The sequence below is a fragment of the Hippocampus guttulatus genome, chromosome 11 (assembly GCF_054856545.1).
Source record: "Hippocampus guttulatus isolate MCC_2025c chromosome 11, RoL_Hgut_1.0, whole genome shotgun sequence".
NCBI lineage: Eukaryota > Metazoa > Chordata > Actinopteri > Syngnathiformes > Syngnathidae > Hippocampus > Hippocampus guttulatus.
Window position 1 is genome coordinate 11822083 of NC_141271.1, and position 18532 is coordinate 11840614.

The 18532-nt window shown below is 43.4% G+C and overlaps 1 protein-coding gene and 1 long non-coding RNA gene across 3 annotated transcripts in view; one reads left to right on the plus strand and one right to left on the minus strand.

Moving 5' to 3' along the window:
• The window catches only part of LOC147198087 (uncharacterized), a 64969-nt gene that overhangs the window by 28198 nt on the left and 18239 nt on the right, over window positions 1-18532 (minus strand). The gene's annotated exons all lie outside the window — the stretch shown is intronic.
• On the plus strand, window positions 1485-16399 carry LOC147198089 (matrix-remodeling-associated protein 5-like). Its single transcript, XM_086124431.1, has 11 exons — window positions 1485-1660; window positions 2780-2909; window positions 4247-4488; window positions 4759-4910; window positions 5568-8836; window positions 9588-9729; window positions 10659-10794; window positions 10898-11992; window positions 12094-12301; window positions 13062-13283; window positions 13401-16399. The coding sequence occupies exons 1-11, from the start codon at window positions 1488-1490 to the stop codon at window positions 15204-15206; spliced, it is 7575 nt and encodes a 2524-aa protein (XP_085980557.1). The 5' UTR covers window positions 1485-1487; the 3' UTR covers window positions 15207-16399.

The window sequence follows — 18532 nt, forward strand, 5'->3', positions numbered from 1 at the left end:
CATTGAGAGCCTCTCTGCAAATTTACTTTAGCCCGTTCTCCTCTCTTGCACTCCAATATACACGCATGCACACGCACTGTCATTCACACTGCTGCGCACGCACGCACGCACACGCATTCAGTGGTTACCAGTTTATCCCGGGACACGCGCACGCACACGGAAGCCGGCTGGATGCTACTTATAAGCGGTTGCGGATGTTCCTAATTTAGACTTTTTATTGTGTTTTTCTTGCCCTTTTATGACAGCGAAAAACTTTGGTTGGACTTTCAATTCACGGCGTACATGGAGGACCAAAGCACGTAATCACTTTCCAAAAAAAAATAAAAAATCGGGGACCTCGCAGGTTGTTGGATTACAAAATACGCATTTCATCGGGGAAATGAATTCTTCTGTGCTGGACACGTCACTACTCCATCCGACGAAAGTACTGTAAGGTAAGCTTTTACTCTTGGCGCACATATTGCAAGACTTCAGCGTGAAGTGCAAAACTTGTAAACTGAAGCCAATTGAATGGAAACGAATTCTGCAGGGATGGACAAACTTTGGTGCTAGAGTGCCACATTTGTTTTTTATAAACTGGCCATAATATTAAGGCGGGTGGGGGTAATGAATGAATGTATGTATGTATTAATTTATTGTTGTATGTATGAAATTTGCTCCATGTACAGCGCTTTGTATATCGTGGTGGTTGTTTTAAAGTGCTCTATAAATACAGTTAAGTTGAGTATATACGTTTATTTTAATAATGAAATACTAATTGTTAATTTTTAATTCTATTACTTGCAATTAATGCAATTATATTCCACAAGTATATTATTTAATAGCTCAAGTGAGAGTAATAAGAAGCAACATCGTTAAAGAAGACAGATGGGTTATTTCAACAATTTGTGTAATGAGTGAAATGAAAAATAAATACATGAGCATAAATGAATATATTTTCATAAATAAAGTTGAGGGGGGCGTGCTCATTTAACGAAAGAAATATTACAGGAGGCACAATACTCAACTGACCAGGTTAAAAGAACAGAGTGGGCCTCACTTTTCCCACCACAAGTTTTCAATTGGATAAGAATGGGAAGTATTTCTAATACAAGGGTGATGCATTGCCATCGCACACTATTGCAACCTACAACTACAATAAGAAACAGACTGTACACTACTGTTACATTAATACACTTTTCACAGTGAAATGTTAGCACCGTTATCTTTGTAAAGGCAGAATATTGGAAAGAACTGTGTATGATCGCATTACAATGTGCCTGTACTGTGAGAACATACAACAAATTAGTCAAGCACACAGGAAGTTGTCTGTAGTTAATGACAGGTGCAATAATAATAATAATAATAGGCTATAGCTCAATTCCGATTAAAACTGTTAATTCAACTCTACAAATCAACAACTACCTCACCAAATTGTGTTGTTGGTGTCCCCCCCCCCCCCCCCCCACCTATCAGTCTGCCAGCCCGCGCTAACATTGAAGACTAAGATGTATCCAAGTGTGGGTGTGCTGCTGGCACTGTGGGCCCTGGAGGTTGCCCGTGGCCAGGCTTGCCCTCGAAGCTGCAACTGCTACCAGGCCAATGAAGTCCACTGTACTTTCCGCTCCCTGCTCACCGTACCTGCCGGATTGCCTGCGCACACGCGCCGCATCAACTTGGGGTAACGACCTCTGGGCAAAACGTTTGCACCCTTCACATGTACACAAGCTAATTGTCAGATGGCGCTTTTGTTGACAGCGCCAACACACATGTGGAGTTTGACAGTAGATGTCAAGCCAACTGCAGAGGAGCATATACTGTACGTCCCGGTCGGAATGTCCGTATGAACCACTCAACTCCCCTTGGTGTTTAGTTTACGATCTGGAATATACATCAAGCCCTCTATAGACGAATGACTTCGATGGGGAAGGTACATTACAACCCCCCCGTCCCATCAACCAAAGATTCATTTTATGTTTCTATGGTTAAGCAATTTCAGTATGAACTATGTTAGTGTTAACTACACATCCTTTTACAGCAGTTTGCAATAATATTAGGCCTACATACTGTCTATTTATAAAGAATTACCACTTTGCCATGTTTTTTTTTTCTGAACACTTCAGCCTCCTCTGCTACTGCAATTAAATGTTGGTCATGATGGTATGACTTGGTGAGCAAAGTCTGTTTTGAGGAGCTATTTTGTGTCAAACATTTGACAACCACTGAGCAAGACAGATAGGCAACACTGTATTTCATAGCTGTTTTGCCTACAACATCTAAGGTAGGCTAAGTCCGAAGACCATTTTGAGGATTCGTCATGAAAACATGGGCATGAGATCCTGTTAATCACTGCTTGCAATTTTTTTTTCTTTGTGATACCATCAGAGAAGGGTATGAATGATAGCAATGAGCAAAATTGGGATAACCATAGTATCACAACTCGAACTTTGTGGGGGGGGGGGGGGGGGGTACTTAGGACAATATGAGCAAGACAGTACATATGTATTCGCACAGGTCTTCACTAATTTCATACATACAATGGAAAACTTGTTTTTAGACATACATGCCAGTTAGGAATGCTACAATATTACAAAAACATTTGATGGTGAGCTTGGGGATGGAATGAATGAATTCACTTTGCCTTAGTTCCTATTTGGTTTGAAATGAGAAAAAAAAATGGAAGTCAACCAATGTCCCGGAAAAGATTGTGTTTGATTCTGGAGGTTCCACTGTAAAGTAAATTATACTCGAATGAATGAAATAAAATGAATTGACAAGAATCCCCCCCACCCCCATAAAGGTTCAACAGCATCAGCAGGATCCATGACAGTTCGCTGGCTGGGCTACAGAGGTTAGAGCTTTTGATGCTGCACAGCAATGACATCCACCACCTGCCGGATGCACTGTTTCAAGACCTGAAATCACTGCAGGTATACCGGGATGGGAAAATGTGAATCTCGCTTTGCCAATTACCAATCTTGGAATGAGGTTGAAAATAAAGAAAGGCACTTAATTGAGACACGTGTGTGTATATAGCCATTAACTGTGAGTGATTGTTGTCGTTTGAGGAGTTTAAAAAAAAAAAGAATAGTAGTAGTAAGATTTCTAATCTTAATTTTGGCATTTCACAATGTCATTTGCCTCACCGCCGACCTCATCAAGAGTCCCTGTCAGTCACGGCAGTTGCTGCGGTCTGTTTTTTTTTCCCGTTACTGACTGACATTTCCAAATTGCGTGCATGTAAAGGTGTTGTGTGATCTACCAAACAGAAATAACAAATTGTCAAACAAGTTACTTGTTTGGCCTATTTCCACACACTGCAACAACCGCAGTGTAAATCCTAACTCACTCCAGGTGCTGACAACTCATGTTTCTCCACTGGAAGAACCAATTAAATTTGAATGCGGATCTGAATACAAGGTGCATATAACAATCATTTATTTACATTTTTTTACCGTTTGAGTCATGTTTGAGGTAGCAATGGACCAGACCACCCCCCCAGAATGATGACGGCACCACATCTGTTTGTCATTCCCCGTGAACCAGGAAGTCAACTGCTCAGATAGACGAACAATATGATTAATGGACAGAGACCAAAACAAACCTAATTTTTGCTGTAATTATAGTTTTTTAAAATTTTATTTCATTAACAATTTTTTTTCGGTTTAATTATTTCGTGAGTTTACAATACATTAAGTACCTGTATGAAGAAATCAAATGCAGCCATTCCATGAGACTGTTTGTTAACCTCACAGTGACACACCAGTCAGTGGATATTTTAACAGGGAACCCGAGTGCCATGAAGTTACTCACCAAGCCGCTGTTTCTTTCATCTCTCAGCTAAATGAGGGTATGTACTGAATTTGCCATACTGTGATAATAGGATCCATATTTCCGTGTGCCTGAATTGTCAGCAGCCGGATCCTTCGCACTTGTGGAAGTAGCCTCCCTAGAGAGCCGATTTATCATAAGCCTTACAAAAATCCCACAACCTGGTTTTCATCATTATGCGCCCTCTTGAAATATTGTCGACTCTTCTATGACTGGAAGAGCACGAGTCAGCAGAGAATACCAGAAGGCATACTTTAAATGTAAAAAGTTCCATGATTCAAATGCTTAGAAATATACTTCCAAAAGTAACACCTACATTCAGCTCACTCCAATATTTGCCAAGCATGTCTTACAGTCTCTTCTCGTCATCACATTTACTTTTAACTTCAGCCGTTTTGAATATGTAGCATTCAATTTTTCATCTCCGCCATTACAGATACTGAAGCTGAGCTACAACAAGCTGACGGAGATCCCTTCATCCCAGACTTTCTCTGGCCTGACCTCGCTACTGCGTCTGTACTTGGATCATAACCACCTCCAATACATCCACCCGAGGGCCTTGCTCCAGCTGCCAAGCCTCCGTCTGCTCCGTCTACAAGGAAACAAGCTGCATCAACTGCATCCCCACGCTCTCTGCACACTTTCTCTACTGAACACATACTACTTTTCAACACTCCGGTAGGTCGAGTCGCGAGGACTGTAATTCAAACATGATATATAGTTGTACCTTCAATGTTCAAATGAATACCGCCAAAGTGACATCAGCATATCACGGAAACGATCACACTTCAGTAGACCTCATTTCAGCCAACATTAAAGGGAGGAAGGAAGGATTTCATTGAGTGAAAATTGGTGATCTCGGGCTAGCCAATAAGTACAGGATTTTCAGATACAGCATGAATGTATTTCATTTTCTTTGCTGACAGCCTTTTCCTTTCCTTTCTGTAGACACCTTGATCTGTCCAACAACAGTTTTAGCACCCTGCCCAGGGCCACTGTGCAGACCGCACCGATGCTGGAAACACTGGCGCTTCAGGGTAATCCCTGGAGCTGTGACTGCAGGATGAGTTGGTTCCCCGCTTGGCGTTTAGTTCACCCAGGTTCGTCTCTTTTATTTTGTCCTCTCGTATTCATTCAACAAATGGAGAGGGTAAAGAAAGAAGGTAAGAGTTAGCATAATAAATGAAACATTTATCAATGACACCATTTCAGACTGACTGATGAGACTGTAATGTGTCTTGCAACTCTTTAAAATGTTAAATGAGGCTTGATGGTTGATAATTGGGTTACATTTACATTTAAATACATCTGGTTGTGTTTTTGTGTACCTTTGACATTTTCCCTTCCCACCTGCTTTAAATCACATGCCTCCCTTAACCTCTCATACACAGAATCTCTCTCAGTCTATTTATGAATTTTCACAGACACTTAAGACTTGAATTTCAAATGCCTCTCATTGACATGCCAGACTTAACCTCCCATGACTAATACATATTGGCAGCATTGTGTGCAGGCAGTTGAAACAATGGCTAATGCTTGCCATGGAATAATTAGGTTTTGCATATTTACGATTTATGAGAAGATTAAGTAACCGTATCTAATTAGTAAGTGATATGAAGGGTAATTAATAGTACAGAGGAACGTGCATGCTAAATTTGGCATTAGCAATGCACATAGACAGCTTTGACGTGCACATTTTCATATATGGGATAAGGGATCAGTTTCTCTCATCATTCTTTGTCTATTTTTTCAACCAGATTTAATGAAATGTTCCGAGGGTCCTCAGTGTCCAACATGTGAGTCACCAAGTGCTCTTCAAGGGCAAGGCTTGCTTGATCAGAATGATCTGACCTGCAGCTCCCCTGTCATTACCCTGCGGGGAGAGGAGACGTCTTCCGCGAGGGAACTTGGTGAAATCCAATCAAGTGAATCTTTCAGAGAGCCTTTAGGCGGCGCTTCACTCGGCCTGTCGGATCAACAGGGGAACAGCGTTGAACTGCGCTGCAACGTCACTCATTCCGCGGACTCTCAGGATGCATCTCCTGCTCCAGATCTCTCCCTTCCCTCCTCTTCACCTATTGCCATGGCTCTGTCATTCTCTCTAGAATGCCCCGTAGAGAGAGAGAGCTATGACAGTCTGTGGAGGATTCTGGCTTACTATAGTGAAACTGCAGTGCACCTTGAAAGGGAACTCATGCTGAATAAACATCCAAAGCTGGCCTACCGCTACAGGCAGACGGCAGAGACAGAGGGCTATTATAATACGGGAGTCAAAGCGTCTATCGCAACAGGACCACATTGGTTAATGCAGCCAGCTATTGGTATTCAACTTAACAGAGCACAGTCCAGCAGAGACACAGTCAGCCTCATATATTCAACAAGAGTTTCTGCTCATCCTGACCGCACGACAGAGCCTGCAACATCTACCACTGTTTCTCACCCATGGGTACTCATTTTAACTAACCACACCACCACAACAATAACAGCAGCCGCAGGCACTAGGTTGGAGCTCTCCTGCCCTCTTCTAAGTTCTAGTCATCCCAAAGTGCAGTGGATTCTGCCAGATGGATCCAAACTTAACTCCCCATCCAGTAGTCAAGATGGTAGAATTCAGGTCTCGGACTCTGGGCTACTGTTACAGAATGTTGAGCTCTCAAATGCAGGGCTTTACTACTGTGTAGCGCAAATTAGCACGTATTCAGATGTCCTAGCGCTGCGTCTGGCAGTAGAGAGGTCCTCTGCCCCACCAACAGGTGAGCAAGTCGCACCTTCTGTCACAGGGGGTATAGGACAGCCTGTCGGCCTGTCCTGCAAGGCTTCTGGTTCACCAGAACCACACACATTTTGGATGTTACCAGATGGGAATATAGTTAAGAAGGGATCAGTTGTATTAGGTGGATTTATTATGCAATCAAATGGGAGTCTCTTTCTTCCTAACCCCTCACTGAGAGATGCTGGTCATTATCGATGTGTCGCTGTCAACCAGTATGGTAGTGCCTCGGTGTCCATGAACCTTGAAATAAACCGAAGGAAGACACTGTCATTTGGAGACGCTCAAGGGGGGCCACAATCAGCCTCTGGGCGATCAACAAAGATACGAGCACCGTTACTACGTCAAATAGAAGAAGGATCGGGTGATGAAGTAGAAGAAGAGAGAACCAATACAGTCCACAGGAAAGATCACATTCATCTTCAGCATTCTCCAAATAGAAAAAATCAAGCCAAAAAACCCCTAAGACGGGGGCCTTTGAGAGAAGGTCCTTTGAGGAGAGGAGGAAGGCCTCTATCATCTGAGCAGAGAAGAAATCGTTACTCCACAAACAAACAAAAAATTGACCCACTAAAATGGGCGGACCTACTGGCAAAGATACGCCAAAAGACGACAACCGCAAATAATAGCGAGAACGTCATAACAGAAAAGCCCACAGAAAATTCACAGAGAAGAGATGACGACAGAGAAAGACATGGGGATGGTGGGAACACAGGCGCCGAAGGAGCGGATGGATCAGAAATGGAGGGCTCATCCGTTGATGATGCTGTTCTGCGAGAGGAAAGTCTACAGCCTATTTACCCCACTCACACAATAGCAGTCACAATGCAAGCAAAAACTGAGTCAAAAACAGGGACTGAGAGTGAAGAGTCCTCAGAAACACAGACACATGAGAGCGAGACTGAGAATGTGACACCAACCCAAACAACAACACAGACAGAACTCGCCAGCTCAAAGCCAACATTCAGAACTAAGGAAATTGGCCCAGATGCAGCTAGTACAGAGGAGCAGGAAGCAAAGCCCACCTTTTCAAGAGTTAGACCTTCAAAACCACAGAAAGGACGAATCCCCAATTTAGTCCCACATACACGGCCACAAAGCTCTTTGAACTCAAGCAGAAGGATTGGACAGCGGAGACGAGTCAACAGCAGGACAAGGGGGCGCCCTTTGACACCACGCCGGCCTCTAGCTGATCCTGTCAACCTGCCAAAAACCATGACGCTTGACACCGGAATCACTCAAATGGTGACAACAACCACATCTCCACCAACGATACATGAAAATATTGGAAATATCAAAACACTTTTTTCAACACCAAATGTCGAGATTGGAAATCTTCCATCTCCTTCTGTTCCTACCACTTTCGATATCTCCATTTCAACATCTGACCTCCCTGAACTAACTTCTTCCTCCCCCACTTTATTAGCCCCTTACGACATGGAGACAAATACAGATGTGATGACTCATGCAGGCAACAAACCAGACAGTGCCAAGTCGACTGTCTTTAAATCACAAACGCCAGCGACCACAGATTCCTATGACGGCAACACAAACACACAAACAACCTTGAGCCCTAATGATGATGGGCCCTCAGGCGAAAAGGGTGAAGGGCTGGAAAATAATTTGGTGGACGTGAATGAATCTCAATTCTCTACCCCTCTCCTGGCCACCCTCTCCACTGTTTCCTTGACAACAACCCCTTCAATCAGTCTTCCAAATCATCCTGTCACTGCCTCTACTGGTGACATATCTGTTGCAGCTTTTGACGACACACTTACATCGACTACATTCAGGCCTTTGACTGCAAACCCAATTCCATTGACTTTACCTCCCACAAATGCCCCCATGTATCAAATTACTGAGAGTACTACTAGTTTCTTTAGGACGGACAATGCAGATGGATCCAAAGATATTCCCTCAACTACTATCCCTGCGCTTTCTACTTTAGAATCTCACACTACTACATACACAAAAAGTGCCACTCCAGCCAAAATTACTACGACTGACACTACACCGCGTGCATCTTCTACATCTACTACCATAACAACAACAGCAGCAGCAGCATCAAGCACTGCTGCGTCACCCGGAGAAAGGCCAAACATGGGCCAGGTCAGCCCCAAAGGGAGGCCTGTGTCTGGTGCGCCACACCAGAGTCAACCCCCAACTGACTGGAGAAACCCTGGAGCTAATTTCATTCCTGATTCACACAGCAGCAAGCCACAGTGGTCTCCATCTCCACTTCCTGCCACCCCAAGGGTGAGTATTAATAGATGACAAAAAGTCTTTAACCCAAACGCATTTTTAAGACGACATGCCTGACAAGTAGACAAAGAACAAATCTTAGATCACTCCATAATTTACTCACTTACTTGAGTGCTAATGTATTTCCAAACTTTTTTAGGGCTTCACTTTCAGTCATTTAACAAGTTTGATATCCCAGGGTATTTTTAAAATGTAATTTCAAGTGTTGGTGCATTCCCATAAAGCTGTTATTTGCATTCACGCTCACCTAAATGTGCAAGCCCCGGAGCAAAAAAAGCTTAGCAAAAGAGAGCTGGAAATAGTCTAATCTGTGATCACATGGCCCGTTGTTAAACCTAAGGGATGTTTATGGCATTTCTCCAATTTTATGGATTTTTCTGAGCTCCGCCAGTCATTTCGAAAGCAGAGATGAAAAACACATGCTCTATTACAACAGCATTATGTGTTTGGGCGTCTAATCCCGCTGGATTTATAGCAATCAGACATTAATTCATTTACAAAGCTGTGCAATCCAATGCGATGAGCCCATCGCTGATGAACTATCAATCGAAATAACTGTTGGTGAAATATCTAGATTTTACTGAAGTTTACTAAACTTGGCTTAGTGCTTGTCATTTTGACAGAGTTTTGTAATCTATCTTCTTTGTTTGTTTTTATGTAGGAGTCGGTTTTGCCTTCAGATGCCCGAGGCACTGCTAACACTTTTTTTCCCCCACTCTTTTATTTGATAAAACAATCCCTGCAGTCTCCAGCATTAAGATCCAGACCAAGGATTGCAGACCCACATTTCAGAACGGTGTCATTCCCAGCAGGAAACGTGGCCAGGCTGACTTGTGAGGCTCAAGGAGAGCCGAAGCCCTCCATCACATGGACCAAGGTCGCCACAGGTACATGCGGTGTAACAGATATGCACACATTTGGCAGAGCATACAGATATCGACAAAACACAATGAATTTATATGGAAATGAGGCTAGTCTTATCTGCATATTACATTCATGTCAAACATCTCTCTGCAGACTTGTTGGATCTAATTTATAACCTCAGCAAATACAGTGTGGACCTCCTCGGAACAGACAAACCCACAGTATGCTTTCCATTCCCGGAAACAAAAAGTAATTTAAAGGTCATGTACACAGGGGCAGGTTTTGTCACTGCAACAGGAAAAAAAAAAAAAATGACTTTCTGCAGTCACACATTTAATTAACATGCTGCAACCAAATGGCAAATTGACAATAGTTGATCTTGTGCCCATGACATACATGAATAGGACAACTGCAAAGTTCTTATGCAACCGCTATCTGGTTTTTAATGCTCTCTTCTTGGCCGCCTTTATGAAAAAAGTAAAACGGTTTAATAGGAAGACCGAATATAGTACAGCGTTATCAGAATCATCTTTATTGGCCAGGCATGCACACAAAGAAAGAATTTGTCTCCGGTAGTTTGAGCCAAACGATTATTACAGTAACAAGCAACTATAATGAAAACAACATTTTGGACATAACACATGCGTACAGAGATTCTGAGTGTATCATTTGTGCTGGAGTCCCGAATGACAGCTGTGCAAATGATGCTGTTGTTTTTTTCAACCTCCATGGAGCAGAAAAACATATAATTCAGAAATACAGTCCACAATTACCTTTTAGTTTTGTCTGCTACTGAGTGACACTCATTTGATATGTCCATTGCTTAAAAAAAAATGGTGGTGTAAGACATGCACAGTTTTCATTGCAATATCGTTGCCCAATTGACTGATGCTCGTTTTTTCTGCCAACTGTTGCCCATTTCTGATGCTTTGTCTGCGTGTCTGTGTCTCAGGAGCGGTGATGTCTGTTCATTCCAGAACTCAACGTTTTGAGGTTCTGTCAAATGGCACCCTTGTTATCCTAAATGTACAGCTACAAGACCGAGGCACATACATTTGCAGCGCGCACAGCTTCCTGGGTCGTGACAGGTGAAGCCACTCAAATTATGAATGTCAATGCAACATGCATTTGATGAAGACTGTGAATATGTTTTCCACACTGATTTTTTTTTGTTTGTTTTTATGTGATAAGGCTGCTAACCACCCTGGAAGTGTGGACACGCCCACCTCGAATGCAGCTAGCTAGCTATCGAGAAGTCACGATCCATCAGGGCGGGGAAGTCCACCTGGAGTGTCAGGCCAGCGGTGTTCCCACACCTCTGCTCTCTTGGGTTCTTCCAGACCGTTCTGTCCTGACCCCCATGGCTAATTCTGGCAATCGAATCAGCATGTACCCAAATGGAACCCTCCGTATTTCATCAACATTACCAAGTGATCGCGGGGCATATCGCTGCGTGGCCGCCAACTCCGCCGGTGCCGCCAGTGCTTCGGTGCGCTTACACATGTCCTCGCTGCCCCCGGTGATACAGCAACCCAGAGAGGAAAACCTGCTTTTGGCTCCTGGAGGACCTCTTTATGCTCACTGCACTGCCAAAGGGGCCCCACCACCAACTTTGCGGTGGCGTACGCCAGACGGGGCGCTAGTTCGTCCATCCCAGTTTCTCCATGGCAACCTTTTTGTGTTGCCAAACGGGACCCTACATATTCGAAAGATAGTGCCTAAGGATGCTGGGAGTTATGAGTGCACCTCTTTTAATGCCGTTGGAACTGATAAGAGGACTGTGAGAGTGGAAATTAAAGAGGAGGCACAACAAGCAGAAGTGATACGGGATGCAAAAAATATGCCACTTTCAACCCCTGTTCTGAAAAACAAACCTTCATCCCATCCTGGCTTCCAGTCAAACCCGCTTGACTCTGCCAGATTGACCCCGCTCAATCCCAAATCCCCAATTTACCCTCATCAGTCCACTTTTGCTGACTCGGGCTCTAAAATCAATAGAACAGTCATCATCTCTCCCTCACAGCTGAATAAATTGACAAAACCATCCACGGGCACACATAACACCACGCTCACCTCACACACATCTGACAAAGGCAAAGCCTCAGTGATTTTACACTCTTTGCCAGTCTCTCCATTCAGCAAAGCCCGAATTGTCTCAACCTCGCCCCCGGTCACTGCTGTTTCCTATGGAGAGAATCTCCAGCTCCACTGCTCTGTAATGGGTAACCCAACTCCCATTATCATTTGGAGGACTCCGAGCAGAAAACTGGTGGATATGAATTTCAGGTATGAGGGCAGGGGCTGGGTATGACATGATAATTGTAATCATATTGCATCTTTATTATGTGGCCCACTGAATTTGTTTTTCACATTTGTTCAAACTGAAGTTTCGACCGACGTCTGACGGTGCACCAAAATGGCACGCTGTCCATCCTGTCAGTGACGGAGCGGGACGTCGGAGACTACCTTTGCATTGCACGCAACAAAGTCGCTGATGATTATCGCCTCCTGCGTTTGTCAGTGCTTATCAAGCCTGCGAGGATTGAGCACAAACAACCTTTGAATCGGATGGTGTCATTTGGAAAAGCACTGAAGGTACCTTAACATTTAATCATGTTAAGCATTGAATCAGACTGTATCGGACTACACAAGAACAAGTCTACGCTCAAATTACCTTCCACAAGTTTTGAGGGATTATTTGTCAGTGTCAAAGCAAGAAATCCAGTGATTAGATTTTGTGACATAAAATGTCCCAGCTGACTGACGTCAGTAATCTAATCAGTATAATCTTAAACCAATCCTCAAACTTCCATGTACTGCGAAACAAGAACTTTATTCAATTATAGTTGTATCAGATTTAAGATGCTCGAGATATTTTGGGTCAAAGTCAGAAGTGTGTGTGTCTGGGGGGGGGGGGGGGGGTGATTGCCAGGCTGGTTCTGTGAAATGTTTATTTTCTACTACAAAATCATTTTGACCATTTCATTTGGTACTGCTGGGTTTCCCAGCCATGCAGTAAATTGCACTGTTTCACCAGTCAGCCTCCGTGGATGACAATGAATATTTAACAGGTATTTAACAGCTTACTGGAAAAGAGCAGGTGACATGCAAGATAAAGAGCAGGTGACATGCAAGAGAGATGACACCACATTATGGCAGCAACTTGTTTCCCTTCATTATTAATTATGTTTACATGTTGTATGTGCATTGAATTGTTGAATTGACGGTGAGGCAAGTGACGGTGTTTCAAAAATCATTGAAACACCGTCGACGGAATTGATTACCTTCTACAAAGAAGTGATTCCATTTTAGTACACTTTTAAAAAAATACTTCTTTTTTTTTTGCTCGTTGCAGGTGGACTGTTTAGCATCGGGATTACCAGACCCGGCAGTCAGCTGGAGTCTACCAGATGGAACCATGGTAAACAGTGTGTTGCAAGGGGAAGAAAGAGCAGGCCGGGGACGCAGGCTTATCGTTTTTAATAATGGAACGTTGCTTGTTCCGGCTGTGGGGAGGGGAGAAGAAGGCGAGTACACCTGTTATGCTGAGAATCAAGGAGGTCAAGATACCATGAAGGTAAAGTTGAAATTAGATTTAAAAAAAAACATTCAAACAAACCTTCCAAAATTTCAGTCGTTTTTTTTTTTTAGATTTCTCATGAAAGCTTTGTTCTTTCAAAATATTTCCCGTCAGGTTCATGTCAAGGTTATGATGACTTCTCCACCGACCTTCAATGATGACAAAAGTTACCAAGTTATTAAAGTACGTCAGGGGTCTTCAGCGGTCATTCGTTGCCAGGCCACTGGGGATCCCCCACCAACAGTGACTTGGTTCTCCCCAGCACATCGTGTCATCCCACCCAGGTCTGGTGTTTACTCTGACCGAGTTGCAGTGACTTCTCCCGGAACTCTGGATGTGCGTCATGCTCAGAAGATTGACGCGGGAAACTATACATGCCGAGCAAGGAATTCAGCTGGGGAACGAAGCATGGTAGTAGGCCTTGAAGTGGACGTTCCTAATAATGGAAACAATGGCTATAGTGGTCGGACAATCATTGGAATGAACAAACCAACTAATAGTCTTAGTCCAGCCCCCAGGAGTGACACTGAAAATGGATTCAAAAGGCCTACGAGTGGAATTACAACCCAGCTTGGTCAAGTTGTCAGCATCGGTGTGAACAGGGGTGGAAATATGGGCCCAAAAGTAAGTAACAGTGGAATCGTGAATAGAAACGCACATGGAACTTTGAATAGTATCACGATAAACGGTCACAGCTCAGTTAGAGAAGCAAGTGATGCAAGCAATCCCAGGGCAAGAAGCAACGAAGTCGCAGCGAAAACCGCTAACGATGGTCGACCAAGTTGGGTCAGAGGCAACTCTGGAGTGACTAATGACAAAAGCAGGAACAGTGGTAGCACCACTAACAAACTTGTGGGTGTGGTAACAACTGGGAAGCAGCGTATAATGAAAGGCCAAACTATTCTTTTGCCGTGTCCGTCTCATGGAGCCCCTCCCTTAAACTGGTATTTGCCTGGTAATGGTATGCTCCCGGCCCCTTACTATGGCAGCCGGCTCACTGTGCACCGAAACGGCTCCCTGGAGCTGCGGGGTGCACGGGTGAGCGACAGTGGTACTTTGGTGTGCGTTGTGAGTGGCGACAAAGGAGACACAAGGATTCAGGTCGAGCTAGAGGTCTCAGAGCCGCAGGAAGTGTCCCGTCCACTTTCGTCTGTGCCATCTCGCTCAAGCGCCGCAAAAGAAGCCTCTCAATCGGGGCGGCTAGTGCCTGAGGTGGCTCGTCCGCCGATTCCTGTCTCTCCAAAACCACTGCAACTCGGGCCATCCTTGTTTGAATCCGCTGATCCAGTAGGTCCTCCTTCACCCTCTCCCATCTCTGCACCAGTCGTGAGACCTCAAACGGCTTCTCTGATGAGCATTACAAATGGAGAGATGCTTCGCCTACCCTGCTCTTCTTCTCAAGCACCCAAAGAAACCCTGGGCTCCCTTTCCTGGACTTTTCCCAGCGGAAAGGTCGTGTCCAGGGGTGACAGTGGGGAGTCTGGCCGGTACTTAGTCCAAGAGGATGGTACCCTGGTGATCCATCAGACATCTGTGTTCGACCGGGGCACTTATACCTGCAGGTCTACCAGTCCCGATACTTCTTCGGTTTCAGTTGTCACAGTTCCCGTCATCATCATAGCCTACCCCCCTCGCATCACGACAGGACCCTCACCTGTGACCTACACACGTCCCGGTGTCGCAGTGGAGCTGCCCTGCCTCACCATAGCAACTCCCCGGGCGATGGTTACCTGGGAAACACCAGACATGACACAGCTGAGGGTGTTGGGCCAGGCTCGTATCTATGGTAACCGTTATCTCAGTCCTCGAGGTTCTCTGGTGATACAGAAACCGTCGAGTCGGGACACAGGATTTTACAGGTGCATAGCCAAAAATGTTATAGGGGTGGACACCAAGACGACATACCTGCATGTTATATAATGAGGTAAAGAACATGCACACGGCACCTCTGTTACTGACTTAATTCGATGTGTCCCTCATGCCCAAAGGAACTGCAAAGCTTTGTTGAGATACTGTTGAATTTGAAGACTTCTATACAATCACTTTCAGTCTTTTGTATCAGTCTGTTCAAGATTTTTGTTAATACACATCCAGCCATTTACTATATGTGCCTTGTCTTAATGATATGACTAAAACTCGTTTCAAAATGGTGCTCAAGTTACAATATTTCAGATTTTATGATGTGCAACACAGTGGTTCTTTCTCGGTGATTCGCATACGAATCAATCTGCTTCTATTTGGAATCTTGCCTCTTGCAGGATTAACGACATTTAGCACAGTTTCTAACTCGGTAACTGACAAATTTAACAATGCAAATGCTCAAACATGATGCTCGACTTGTCCAAAGTTCTAAATGCTCAAAACAAATATGAATGTGTGCTTCAGATGCGAGACACATTTATAATCGAAAACTGTTTTTCTCGGGGATCGCTCATCTCAGTTTGATTTTGAGAGATAATGCTTGCCAGCATCTTCTCAGAATGAATGCAGCATTTACGGCATTTAAAATATATATTTGACAGACAAAGTACATCTTTGTCATTATTGCGATGATAAAAAATGGTGCTATTCCACAAAAGAATAGCTCATAGCAATCTTCTTTTCATGGATTTTCATTTTAAGTTATTTATCTTGTATAGAGATCTTGAGAGTTTCTTTTATTATTATGACAGTGGCGGGGAATCTACGGACTCAGAGCCAGAGATGGCCGACTGGGGCATTTGATCAGGCCATTTGATCCAAAAAGAAACAAGAATACATTTCTAATCATAACCATTCTCGCATCGTGTATTGTCATACATTTTGTACGGCCCCCATATGACTTCAAAAAAAAAAATGTGATGGGTAAAATGATTCCCACCCCTGCCTTATGAGAAAAGGGAAATTACACATGTTGAACCTGTCGAGCAAAAAGCAAGTCTGTTTTTAACAGCATCCATGTATTAATAAAATGAAAAAGAATACAGATGTCTTATTTTATTCCATTGAGTTTATCTTAGGAACACAGCTTGTTAATTTCAAACTCAGCTGTCGAACCAGGACTGGGGTTTTGTATTGGAGGCGCAACACATGATGATGACATCATATTCTTTGCACTGGAAACTGCAATAAAATCCTCATGAGCCTGCTGTGCTAATGGAAACACTCCAAACGCCTCCTTGTCTGTTCTCACATCCCCACCAAATATCTCGACTTCAAATGATAGATTATATCATGATCAACTGACTTTAATAGGGTTACTAAATATACGTAAACACCGATCGTATTCGTCCATGTTACTGAGATGAGTCATGTTGGCACCACCGCGACCGTACAAATTGAAAGCATTAGCATGTACCACCCAGCAGTAAGCATATTTCACTTTTTTTTTGTGGCACACGTTTGATGGGGCCCATTGTGTAAACCTGTTTTGAATTAACTCCTCATGGTTTCGTAATTCCTTTCTCCGTAGCCCACCAAGAGTAATTACTCCGTCTATGCTCAATTTCAGCAAACAAATCATTGGCTGTAGAGGGGCACATTGTGATGACGGATGGTAAAAACTGTATCTGGACAGTCATGGAAAGAGAGTAAGAAAAAAACAAAACAAAACAGTGGGTTTCACTGTGTGAGTTTTAGCGGAGGCTAAAACTAAAAATTTTTATTTTTTAACTGCTTTATTCAGGTCTACATGAAAGGCAACGTGAATTCATGTTTAGTTTCAATTGCAGACATATTAGTGTATATTGAGATGGTGATAGGAAAGGTCGCGTACTGATTCTTATTTTGGTGTTAAAAAATTCTCAGACTTGAAATTTCACCCTCGAACTTACAATGGCTTTTGCATTACATATTTAAAAGTAAATATAGTATAATGTTTATTTTGAACGTAACACCTTATCCATCTATCCATCCATTTTCTACTGCTTTTCAGGGGTTGGGTCGCGGGGGCAACAGTTTTAGCAGGGAAGCCCAGACTTCCCTTTCCCCAGCCACTTGTTCCAGCTCTTCCCGGGGGATCCCGAGGCATTCCCAGGCCAACTGGGAGACATAGTCCCTCCAGCATATCCTGGGTCGTCCCTGAGGCCGGTGGGACATGCCTGTAACACCTCACCAGGGAGGCGTCCAGGAGGCATCCTAATCAGATGCCCGAGCCACCTCATCTGGCTCCTCTCGACATGGAGGCGAAGCGACTCGACTCTGAGCCCCTCCCGGATGGCCGAGCTTCTCACCTTATCTCTAAGGGAGAGCCCAGACACCCTGCAGAGAAAACTCATTTCGGTCGCTTGTATCCGGGATCTCGTTCTTTGGGTCTCGTGCCACGCCTTATTGAAACAAAAAAACGTACTATGGCTACAACAACCACCACCCAGCGACTTGGGCAAATTCAACAAACAAGCATTCACAATCACATATGCCTATGCACAATTTTAGAGTCTTCAACTATCCTACCATGCATGTCTTTAGAATGTGTAAGGAAGCCGGATCAACCGCATCAACCAAAATAGATATGACATGCATACTGTAGGTTCTTGGTTAATTAGTTACCAGTCATCCCATATGTTTCTCGGGCAACTAGCATTTGTGTATTTAAATGGGAACCAGGCTATTCAGTTGTTGTTTTTTTAATTAGAGTTTAGCTGAGCTTTTCTGCTCCGGGAAGCATTGTGATTTCCCATTGCATTGAAACAAGGTCATAATTGTGGATAAATTGTTTCCCAATACATTTTGCTACTGATTACCTGCTATAATTGCAATCAGTGATCATAATGAGTGTATTTCCCATTTAGATGTCTCGGATTATTTTAATGTTCATTTGGAAACGTTTTCCTTAATGCCTCATTAACTCACAAAAGCAGAAATGAACACTCGCCAGAGTTTTTCACTTCATTTTCTCATGTGTCTCCAAGAAATTGACCATAATAAAAAGGGTTATCTTCTAATGGGAAAAAAAGAGCATGATAGAATTTTCAGAAAAGCAGATGTCCGACAATTGCCTTGTCTCACGAGACCATATTTTGTTCAGGTTTGCAAGGTTTGTTCAAGGAATTCAGCCAAGCGCAAAGAATGAACTACAGTTTAAAATTATCTTCCTCCTAAATCTGTTACAAGCATCTCTTCATGTCTTTTAATATTGATAAATGTAGTCCACAAAGTTAAAAAAAATTAATGAATCCAAGATATAAGCAATATATATGTAAAAGTAGCAAGCGTAATGTGCAGTGCTTGTCTTAAAGTACCGTAACTAAGTAAAAGTAGCAATTCTT